Source organism: Hyla sarda, chromosome 7, assembly GCF_029499605.1.
Source record: "Hyla sarda isolate aHylSar1 chromosome 7, aHylSar1.hap1, whole genome shotgun sequence".
NCBI lineage: Eukaryota > Metazoa > Chordata > Amphibia > Anura > Hylidae > Hyla > Hyla sarda.
The window spans coordinates 235649526-235660664 of NC_079195.1; the positions used below are offsets into that span (position 1 = coordinate 235649526).

The window sequence follows — 11139 nt, forward strand, 5'->3', positions numbered from 1 at the left end:
GATGTAACAGCAGAATAGTGAGCGCAGCTCTGGAGGATAAGACATGATGTAACAGCAGAATAGTGAGCGCAGCTCTGGAGGATAAGACATGATGTAACAGCAGAATAGTGAGTGCAGCTCTGGAGGATAAGACATGATATACAGCAGAATAGTGAGTGCAGCTCTGGAGGATAAGACATGATGTAACAGCAGAATAGTGAGTGCAGCTCTGGAGGATAAGACATGATGTAACAGCAGAATAGTGAGTGCAGCTCTGGAGGATAAGACATGATGTAACAGCAGAATAGTGAGTGCAGCTCTGGAGGATAAGACATGATGTAACAGCAGAATAGTGAGTGCAGCTCTGGAGGATAAGACATGATGTAACAGCAGAATAGTGAGTGCAGCTCTGGAGGATAAGACATGATGTAACAGCAGAATAGTGAGCGCAGCTCTGTAGGTGACAGGTATTAAACCTGATACAACTCAGGATCAGTATATGATGTCACTGCTCGGGGGCGGAGTTGAACCTTAATTGTCCCTTATCTGAACTTCTTCACCATAACTTTCTAGTAGCCACGCACAGAGGTCACCTGACTTCATGCAACCAATCAGAAGTGTTTTCCCAGGAGCCGGATACATTACAGTCCTAGAATTGGTTCTTCAAAAAAAGTACAAAAGCGACCGTGTCCCCTGAACTACAGCGACCTGGAGCCCCCGGCCCTGCCCCTGCGGTCCCGGGCACAGTCCGTGTTGTGAGATAAGGCGCCGGTGTATACGCGGGGAATCACATGCACGGACGGCGCGGTCTCTGACGAATCTCATGCACTTCTCACATATAACGTCCAAATACAGAAAACCAAACGCAGATCGTAAAAAAATCGTGAAAAATAGTGAAGATCGGGGGAGGAGCAAAGCATACAGAAGAAAGTGCAGGAGGCGGAGTCAGCATCCATCCTGTGCCCGCCCCCTCCATGTTGTGCTCCCCATTGATCAGATCTAACGGGGGTCCCACTACTGACCGGAAGACGATGGACGCTGCGCACATTGTGGCCCCAGGACGTTCCCCTCCCCCGGCACCGCGGTGATAACATTACATTCCAGCATCGGATCCACTCACACAGCGCTGACAGCCATATTGGTGGGAGGAGCCTCAGTTACTTCATTGGTGCCAGACAACCCTCCGGGGGGCGCTGCACACATCTCACACTCAGAAGACCCCACTGTGGGATCACTGGGCTCCAGCATACTAAACCAGCAGAATTGTGAGTGCAGCTCCGGATGTGACTGCAGTTATGGACCACGTCCCCTCTGACATAGTAAACCAGCAGAATTGTGAGTGCAGCTCCGGGTGTGACTGCAGTTATGGACCACGTCCCCTCTGACATAGTAAACCAGCAGAATTGTGAGTGCAGCTCCGGATGTGACTGCAGTTATGGACCACGTCCCCTCTGACATAGTAAACCAGCAGAATTGTGAGTGCAGCTCCGGATGTGACTGCAGTTATGGACCACGTCCCCTCTGACATAGTAAACCAGCAGAATTGTGAGTGCAGCTCCGGATGTGACTGCAGTTATGGACCACGTCCCCTCTGACATAGTAAACCAGCAGAATTGTGAGTGCAGCTCCGGGTGTGACTGCAGTTATGGACCACGTCCCCTCTGACATAGTAAACCAGCAGAATTGTGAGTGCAGCTCCGGGTGTGACTGCAGTTATGGACCACGTCCCCTCTGACATAGTAAACCAGCAGAATTGTGAGTGCAGCTCCGGGTGTGACTGCAGTTATGGACCACGTCCCCTCTGACATAGTAAACCAGCAGAATTGTGAGTGCAGCTCCGGGTGTGACTGCAGTTATGGACCACGCCCCCTCTGACAGGATCCACAAAGTAAAAATGATTCCAGAATCCCATGTAAGGGTCCGAGAAAAGAAGAAGGAAATCTGACACATTGTGCAGGAAAGTCAGCAGTGAGGAGCCGCAGATCCCAGCAGATCCCATCATCCCTCTCGGCTGCCTGGATCTCGTCCTGACCTCAGAACCGTCGGCGCTCGAGTTTGGCGCTATCCCCGGGCCGGCCGCGGAGGCGGTTTCCCTATATCCACGGTGATGTTCGTGTACATGGGGTATTTGGCGAAGTGGATCACCTGATAGCGCAGCGAGTGGATCCCGTCCTTCTTCATCGTCACCTTCGTGTTCTGGATCTTCGTGAAACTGCAACAAAAAAAAAAATATTAGAGCGAAATCAACGTGCGAAGAGCGCGAAATGCGCCAGAAGAGGCAAAAAATGCCGCAATCTGATGACTAATATCCTCCAGAGCTGCACTCACTATTCTGCTGTTACATCAGGTCTTATCCTCCAGAGCTGCACTCACTATTCTGCTGTTACATCAGGTCTTATCCTCCAGAGCTGCACTCACTATTCTGCTGTTACATCAGGTCTTATCCTCCAGAGCTGCACTCTCTATTCTGCTGTTACATCATGTCTTATCCCCCAGAGCTGCACTCACTATTCTGCTGTTACATCATGTCTTATCCTCCAGAGCTGTACTCACTATTCTGCTGTTACATCATGTCTTATCCTCCAGAGCTGCGCTCACTATTCTGCTGTTACATCATGTCTTATCCTCCAGAGCTGCACTCACTATTCTGCCGTTACATCATGTCTTATCCCCCAGAGCTGCACTCACTATTCTGCCGTTACATCATGTCTTATCCTGCAGAGCTGCACTCACTATTCTGCTGTTACATCATGTCTTATCCCCCAGAGCTGCGCTCACTATTCTGCCGTTACATCATGTCTTATCCCCCAGAGCTGCGCTCACTATTCTGCTGTTACATCATGTCTTATCCCCAGAGCTGCGCTCACTATTCTGCCGTTACATCATGTCTTATCCCCCAGAGCTGCCTTCACTATTCTGCCGTTACATCATGTCTTATTCCCCAGAGCTGCACTCACTATTCTGCTGATACATCACATCTTATCCTCCAGAGATGCGCTCACTATTCTGCCGTTACATCATGTCTTATCCCTCAGAGCTGCGCTCACTATTCTGCCGTTACATCATGTCTTATCCCCCAGAGCTGCACTCACTATTCTGCTGTTACATCATGTCTTATCCTCCAGAGCTGCACTCACTATTCTGCCGTTACATCATGTCTTATCCTCCAGAGCTGCGCTCACTATTCTGCTGTTACATCATGTCTTATCCCCCAGAGCTGTGCTCACTATTCTGCTGTTACATCATGTCTTATCCTCCAGAGCTGCGCTCACTATTCTGCCGTTACATCATGTCTTATTCCCCAGAGCTGCACTCACTATTCTGCTGTTACATCATGTCTTATCCTCCAGAGCTGCACTCACTATTCTGCAGTTACATCATGTCTTATCCTCCAGAGCTGCACTCACTATTCTGCAGTTACACCATGTCTTATCCTCCAGAGCTGCACTCACTATTCTGCAGTTACACCATGTCTTATCCTCCAGAGCTGCACTCACTATTCTGCTGTTACATCATGTCTTATCCTCCAGAGCTGCACTCACTATTCTGCTGTTACATATGATGGGCATTTAATCTGATCTAATGTGAGATCTCATCATAACTTTTGGGTCTCGGGTATTTTTTGCACTTATTATCCGCCACATCTAGGGGAGGCGGGGCTCAGACCCCTGTATCCGCCCCCTGGACCCTGGTCTCACCGCTGGGGGTTGGGCTCGTTGTGCTTGTCGCGCTCGTGTTTGATCATCCGGTAGCGTCCGATGCGAATGTCGGGTCTGGAAACCTTCATCCCGTTCAGTGTGATCCTGCGAATGAGAGCAGAGGCGGTGAGTGCGGGGTCATGTGACACCAGGACACGGATGGGATAGAGGCGGGGTCATGTGACACCAGAACACGGATGGGAAGGAGGCGGTGAGTGCGGGGTCATGTGACACCAGGACACGGATGGGAAGGAGGCGGTGAGTGCGGGGTCATGTGACACCAGGACACGGATGGGAAGGAGGCGGTGAGTGCGGGGTCATGTGACACCAGGACACGGATGGGACAGAGGCGGTGAGTGCAGGGTCACATGACACCAGGACACGGATAGGACAGAGGCGGTGAGTGCGGGGTCATGTGACACCAGAACACGGATGGGAAGGAGGCGGTGAGTGCGGGGTCACATGACACCAGAACACGGATGGGACAGAGGCGGTGAGTGCGGGGTCATGTGACACCAGAACACGGATGGGACAGAGGCGGTGAGTGCAGGGTCATGTGACACCAGAACACGGATGGGAAGGAGGCGGTGAGTGCGGGGTCATGTGACACCAGAACACGGATGGGAAGGAGGCGGTGAGTGCGGGGTCATGTGACACCAGAACACGGATGGGGCAGAGGCGGTGAGTGCGGGGTCATGTGACACCAGGACACGGATGGGGCAGAGGTGGTGAGTGCGGGGTCATGTGACACCAGAACACGGATGGGAAGGAGGCGGTGAGTGCGGGGTCATGTGACACCATAACACGGATGGGACAGAGGCGGTGAGTGCGGGGTCATGTGACACCAGAACACGGATGGGAAGGAGGCGGTGAGTGCGGGGTCACATGACACCAGGACACGGATGGGACAGAGGCGGTGAGTGCGGGGTCATGTGACACCAGAACACGGATGGGGCAGAGGCGGTGAGTGCGGGGTCACGTGACACCAGAACACGGATGGGAAGGAGGCGGTGAGTGCGGGGTCATGTGACACCAGGACACAGATGGGGCAGAGGCGGTGAGTGCGGGGTCACATGACACATAGACACGGATGGGAAGGAGGCGGTGAGTGCGAGGTCACATGACACCATAACACGAATGGGACAGAGGCGGTGAGTGCGGGGTCATGTGACACCAGGACACTGATGGGGCAGAGGTGGTGAGTGCGGGGTCATGTGACACCAGGACACGGATGGGACAGAGGCGGTGAGTGCAGGGTCATGTGACACCAGGACACGGATGGGACAGAGGCGGTGAGTGCAGGGTCATGTGACACCAGAACACGGATGGGACAGAGGCGGTGAGTGCGGGGTCATGTGACACCAGGACACGGATGGGAAGGAGGCGGTGAGTGCGGGGTCATGTGACACCAGGACACGAATGGGAAGGAGGCGGTGAGTGCGGGGTCATGTGACACCAGGACATGGATGGGACAGAGGCGGTGAGTGCGGGGTCATGTGACACCAGAACACGGATGGGACAGAGGCGGTGAGTGCAGGGTCACATGACACCAGGACACGGATGGGACAGAGGCGGTGAGTGCGGGGTCATGTGACACCAGGACACGGATGGGACAGAGGCGGTGAGTGCAGGGTCACATGACGCCAGGACACGGATGGGACAGAGGCGGTGAGTGCAGGGTCATGTGACACCAGAACACGGATGGGACAGAGGCGGTGAGTGCAGGGTCACATGACACCAGGACACGGATGGGACAGAGGCGGTGAGTGCGGGGTCATGTGACACCAGGACACGGATGGGACAGAGGCGGTGAGTGCGGGGTCATGTGACACCAGGACACGGATGGGACAGAGGCGGTGAGTGCGGGGTCATGTGACACCAGGACACGGATGGGAAGGAGGTGGTGAGTGCGGGGTCATGTGACACCAGAACACGGATGGGGCAGAGGCTGTTAGTGCGGGGTCATGTGACACCAGAACACAGATGGGACAGAGGCGGTGAGTGCGGGGTCATGTGACACCAGGACACGGATGGGGCAGAGGTGGTGAGTGCGGGGTCATGTGACACCAGAACACGGATGGGGCAGAGGTGGTGAGTGCGGGGTCATGTGAAACCAGGACACGGATGGGAAGGAGGCGGTGAGTGCGGGGTCATGTGACACCAGGACACGGATGGGACAGAGGCTGTTAGTGCGGGGTCATGTGACACCAGGACACGGATGGGAAGGAGGCGGTGAGTGCGGGGTCATGTGACACCAGGACACGGATGGGACAGAGGCTGTTAGTGCGGGGTCATGTGACACCAGGACACGGATAGGACAGAGGCGGTGAGTGCGGGGTCATGTGACACCAGGACACGGATGGGACAGAGGCTGTTAGTGCAGGGTCATGTGACACCAGGACACGGATGGGACAGAGGCGGTGAGTGCGGGGTCACGTGACACCAGAACACGGATAGGACAGAGGCGGTGAGTGCGGGGTCACGTGACACCAGAACACGGATAGGACAGAGGCGGTGAGTGCGGGGTCATGTGACACCAGAACACGGATGGGAAGGAGGCGGTGAGTGCGGGGTCATGTGACACCAGAACACGGATGGGAAGGAGGCGGTGAGTGCAGGGTCACATGACACCAGGACACGGATAGGACAGAGGCGGTGAGTGCGGGGTCATGTGACACCAGGACACGGATGGCGGTAAGGCGGGCGCGTCACCTGTTGTAGATGTCGTCGTCCTCTCCTCCCCACCCCCAGTACTCGTTGGGGAAACCATTGATCTTCAGGAACTGCCCCTTAGTCAGACCCGAGACTCCTCCGAAATATCCAGCGTACGGGAGCCTGCGAGGGACAAAACAGAGAGAACCGTCAGGGGCCACACATCTACAGCCTCTCAGGGTTCCTCACCCAGCTTTCCCTGACTCCTGATCAGTCATACATAGGGGTGCTCTGGATGAAGGCGCCATAACAGGCCGCGTCCAATCCTCGTATGGACAGCGCTGAACATTGTCAAGATCTCTGCTTACTGACAGTGAATGGAAACCTGCCCTAATCTAGTCCTGCTCACACAGCTGAGGGTTTGTATCAGTGTTTTTAAACTGTGCCCCTCCAGATGCTGCAAAACTTCAACTCCCAACATGCCTGGACAGCCAATGACTGCCCGGGCATGCTGGGAGTTGTAGTTTTGCAACTCCTGGAGGCACACTGGTTGGGAAACACTGGCCTAAGGTTGTCCGGGCATGCTGGGAGTTGTAGTTTTGCAAAAGTGAAGCCTTGATGTACCTTTCAGGGTCAGTGTGGATCTTCTGGAAGAGGCAGACAGGTATTTGGCTGTGCAGGCATGCTGGGAGTTGTAGTGTTGTAACAGCTGGATGTCTACAGTTTGAAGAACACTACTGTAAAGTATAGAGTATATTGCAGAACTATAACTCCTAGTATGTCTGGACAGTCATTGGCTGTCTGGGCATGCTGGGAGTTTGGCAACATCTGGAGGGACACAGTTTAAGGCTCCTTTCACACTATGATTATTCATCCGTTTTCTGTGTAAAAACCTATGTATAAGAACGGATGAAATAACGTCGTCAAAATAACGGATGAAATAACGTCGTCAAAATAACGGATGAAACAACGGATGAAATAACGTCGTCAAAATAACGGATGAAATAACGGATGAAGTAACGTCGTCAAAATAACGGATGAAATAACGTCGTCAAAATTACGGATGAAATAACGGATGAAGTAACGTCGTCAAAATAACGGATGAAATAACGTCGTCAAAATTACGGATGAAACAACGGATGAAATAACGTCGTCAAAATAACGGATGAAATAACATCGTCAAAATAACGGATAAAATAACGTCGTCAAAATAACGGACGAAATAACGTCGTCAAAATAACGGACGAAATAACTTCGTCAAAATAACGGACGAAATAACGTCGTCCAAAATAACGGACGAAATAACGTCGTCAAAATAACGGATGAAATAACGTCGTCAAAATAACGGATGAAATAACGTCGTCAAAATAACGGATGAAATAACGTCGTCAAAATAACGGATGAAATAACGTCGTCAAAATAACGGATGAAACAACGGATGAAATAACGTCGTAAAAATAACGGATGAAATAACGTCATCAAAATAACGGATGAAATAACGTCGTCAAAATAACGGATGAAATAACGTCGTCAAAATAACGGATGAAATAATGTCGTCAAAATAACGGATGAAATAACGTCGTCAAAATAACGGATGAAATTACGTCGTCAAAATAAGGAGCATATTCATCCGTTAAGACCCGTTATAACATCTTTCATGTACCGTTATTTTATGGCCGTTTTAACACCTCGGCCTACAGACTCCCGGGAACTACTACTCCCATCATGGAACAGACTTCTATCATATTACCCGGCTGCAGGAGTCTGCCGGTGGCTGAGGAGGCTACATAAGTGTTTGTACTACAACCCCCATCATGGAAAAGACTCTGCTCCATGATGGGGGTTGTAGTACAGGGGCTGAGGGATTGACCGCACCGGGTCTCACTTCTGATGCCATTAGAACTTATTAACCCCTTGTGACGGAGCCCATTATGACCCTAAGGACGGGCGCATTATTTTCACATCTGACCTCTGTCACTTTAAGCGTTAATAACTCTGATGCTTTTTCTTGGATTCCGAGATTGTATTTTAGTGACATATTCTACTTTATGTTAGTGGTAAATTTTCGGCGATATTCCAGGAAAAATTTGAAAATTTTATCATTTTGAAGCTCTCTGCTTATAAGGAAAAGGGTCATGTCAAATTAATTCCATATTGATTCACATATACAATATATCTACTTTATATCCCCATCATACAGGAGATATCTTTATATTATTATATACAATATATTATGTCCCCATCATACAGGAGATATCTTTATATTATTATATACAATATATTATGTCCCCATCATACAGGAGATATCTTTATATTATTATATACAATATATTATGTCACCATCATACAGGAGATATCATTATATTATTATATACAATATATTATGTCACCATCATACAGGAGATATCTTTATATTATTATATACAATATATTATGTCACCATCATACAGGAGATATCTCTATATTATTATATACAATATATTATGTCACCATCATACAGGAGATATCTTTATATTATTATATTATATACAATATATTATGTCCCCATCATACAGGAGATATCTTTATATTATTATATACAATATATTATGTCACCATCATACAGGAGATATCTTTATATTATTATATACAATATATTATGTCACCATCATACAGGAGATATCTTTATATTATTATATACAATATATTATGTCACCATCATACAGGAGATATCTTTATATTATTATATACAATATATTATGTCACCATCATACAGGAGATATCTCTATATTATATACAATATATTATGTCCCCATCATACAGGAGATATCTTTATATTATTATATACAATATATTATGTCCCCATCATACAGGAGATATCTTTATATTATTATATACAATATATTATGTCCCCATCATAGAGGAGATATCTTTATATTATTATATACAATATATTATGTCCCCATCATACAGGAGATATCTTTATATTATTATATACAATATATTATGTCCCCATCATACAGGAGATATCTTTATATTATTATATTATATACAATATATTATGTCACCATCATACAGGAGATATCTTTATATTATTATATACAATATATTATGTCCCCATCATACAGGAGATATCTTAATATTATTATATACAATATATTATGTCCCCATCATACAGGAGATATCTTTATATTATATACAATATATTATGTCACCATCATACAGGAGATATCTTTATATTATTATATATAATATATTATGTCACCATCATACAGGAGATATCTTTATATTATTATATACAATATATTATGTCACCATCATACAGGAGACATCTTTATATTATTATATTATATACAATATATTATGTCACCATCATACAGGAGATATCTTTATATTATTATATACAATATATTATGTCACCATCATACAGGAGATATCTTTATATTATTATATACAATATATTATGTCACCATCATACAGGAGATATCTTTATATTATTATATTATATACAATATATTATGTCCCCATCATACAGGAGATATCTTTATATTATTATATTATATACGATATATTATGTCCCCATCATACAGGAGATATCTTTATATTATTATATACAATATATTATGTCCCCATCATACAGGAGATATCTCTATATTATTATATACAATATATTATGTCACCATCATACAGGAGATATCGTTATATTATTATATACAATATATTATGTCACCATCATACAGGAGATATCATTATATTATTATATACAATATATTATGTCACCATCATACAGGAGATATCTTTATATTATTATATACAATATATTATGTCACCATCATACAGGAGATATCTTTATATTATTATATACAATATATTATGTCCCCATCATACAGGAGATATCTTTATATTATATACAATATATTATGTCCCCATCATACAGGAGATATCTTTATATTATTATATTATATACAATATATTATGTCCCCATCATACAGGAGATATCTTTATATTATTATATACAATATATTATGTCACCATCATACAGGAGATATCTTTATATTATTATATTATATACAATATATTATGTCCCCATCATACAGGAGATATCTTTATATTATTATATACAATATATTATGTCCCCATCATACAGGAGATATCTTTATATTATTATATACAATATATTATGTCCCCATCATACAGGAGATATCTTTATATTATTATATACAATATATTATGTCACCATCATACAGGAGATATCTATATATTATTATATTCAATATATTATGTCCCCATCATACAGGAGATATCTTTATATTATTATATACATTATATTATGTCACCATCATACAGGAGATATCTTTATATTATTATATACAATATATTATGTCACCATCATACAGGAGATATCTATATATTATTATATTCAATATATTATGTCCCCATCATACAGGAGATATCTTTATATTATTATATACATTATATTATGTCACCATCATACAGGAGATATCTTTATATTATTATATACAATATATTATGTAACCATCATACAGGAGATATCTTTATATTATTATATTATATGCAATATATTATGTCACCATCATACAGGAGATATCTATATATTATTATATACAATATATTATGTCACCATCATACAGGAGATATCTTTATATTATTATATACAATATATTATGTAACCATCATACAGGAGATATCTTTATATTATTATATTATATGCAATATATTATGTCACCATCATACAGGAGATATCTTTATATTATTATATACAATATATTATGTCCCCATCATACAGGAGATATCTTTATATTATTATATA

At 44.9% G+C, this 11139-nt stretch overlaps 1 protein-coding gene across 1 annotated transcript; it reads right to left on the bottom strand.

The window, feature by feature from the left end:
• Positions 1–644: 644 nt before the first annotated feature.
• Positions 645–6507, bottom strand: B4GALT2 (beta-1,4-galactosyltransferase 2). Its single transcript, XM_056530417.1, has 3 exons — positions 6390–6507; positions 3678–3782; positions 645–2191 (listed from the first exon to the last, which is right to left on the bottom strand). Exons 2-3 carry the CDS (start codon positions 3764–3766, stop codon positions 2041–2043), a joined length of 240 nt encoding a protein of 79 aa, XP_056386392.1. The 5' UTR covers positions 3767–3782; positions 6390–6507; the 3' UTR covers positions 645–2040.
• Positions 6508–11139: the final 4632 nt, after the last annotated feature.

What these genes read in the sequence shown, in the direction of transcription:
- B4GALT2 (XM_056530417.1), bottom strand. Translation starts at nt 3,766, where the DNA reads ATGAAGGTTTCCAGACCCGACATTCGCATCGGACGCTACCGGATGATC. An exon ending in AACGAGCCCAACCCCCAGCG is followed by an intron (nt 2,192 to 3,677) that starts GTGAGACCAGGG and finishes TTTTTGTTGCAG; the next exon opens with TTTCACGAAGATCCAGAACA.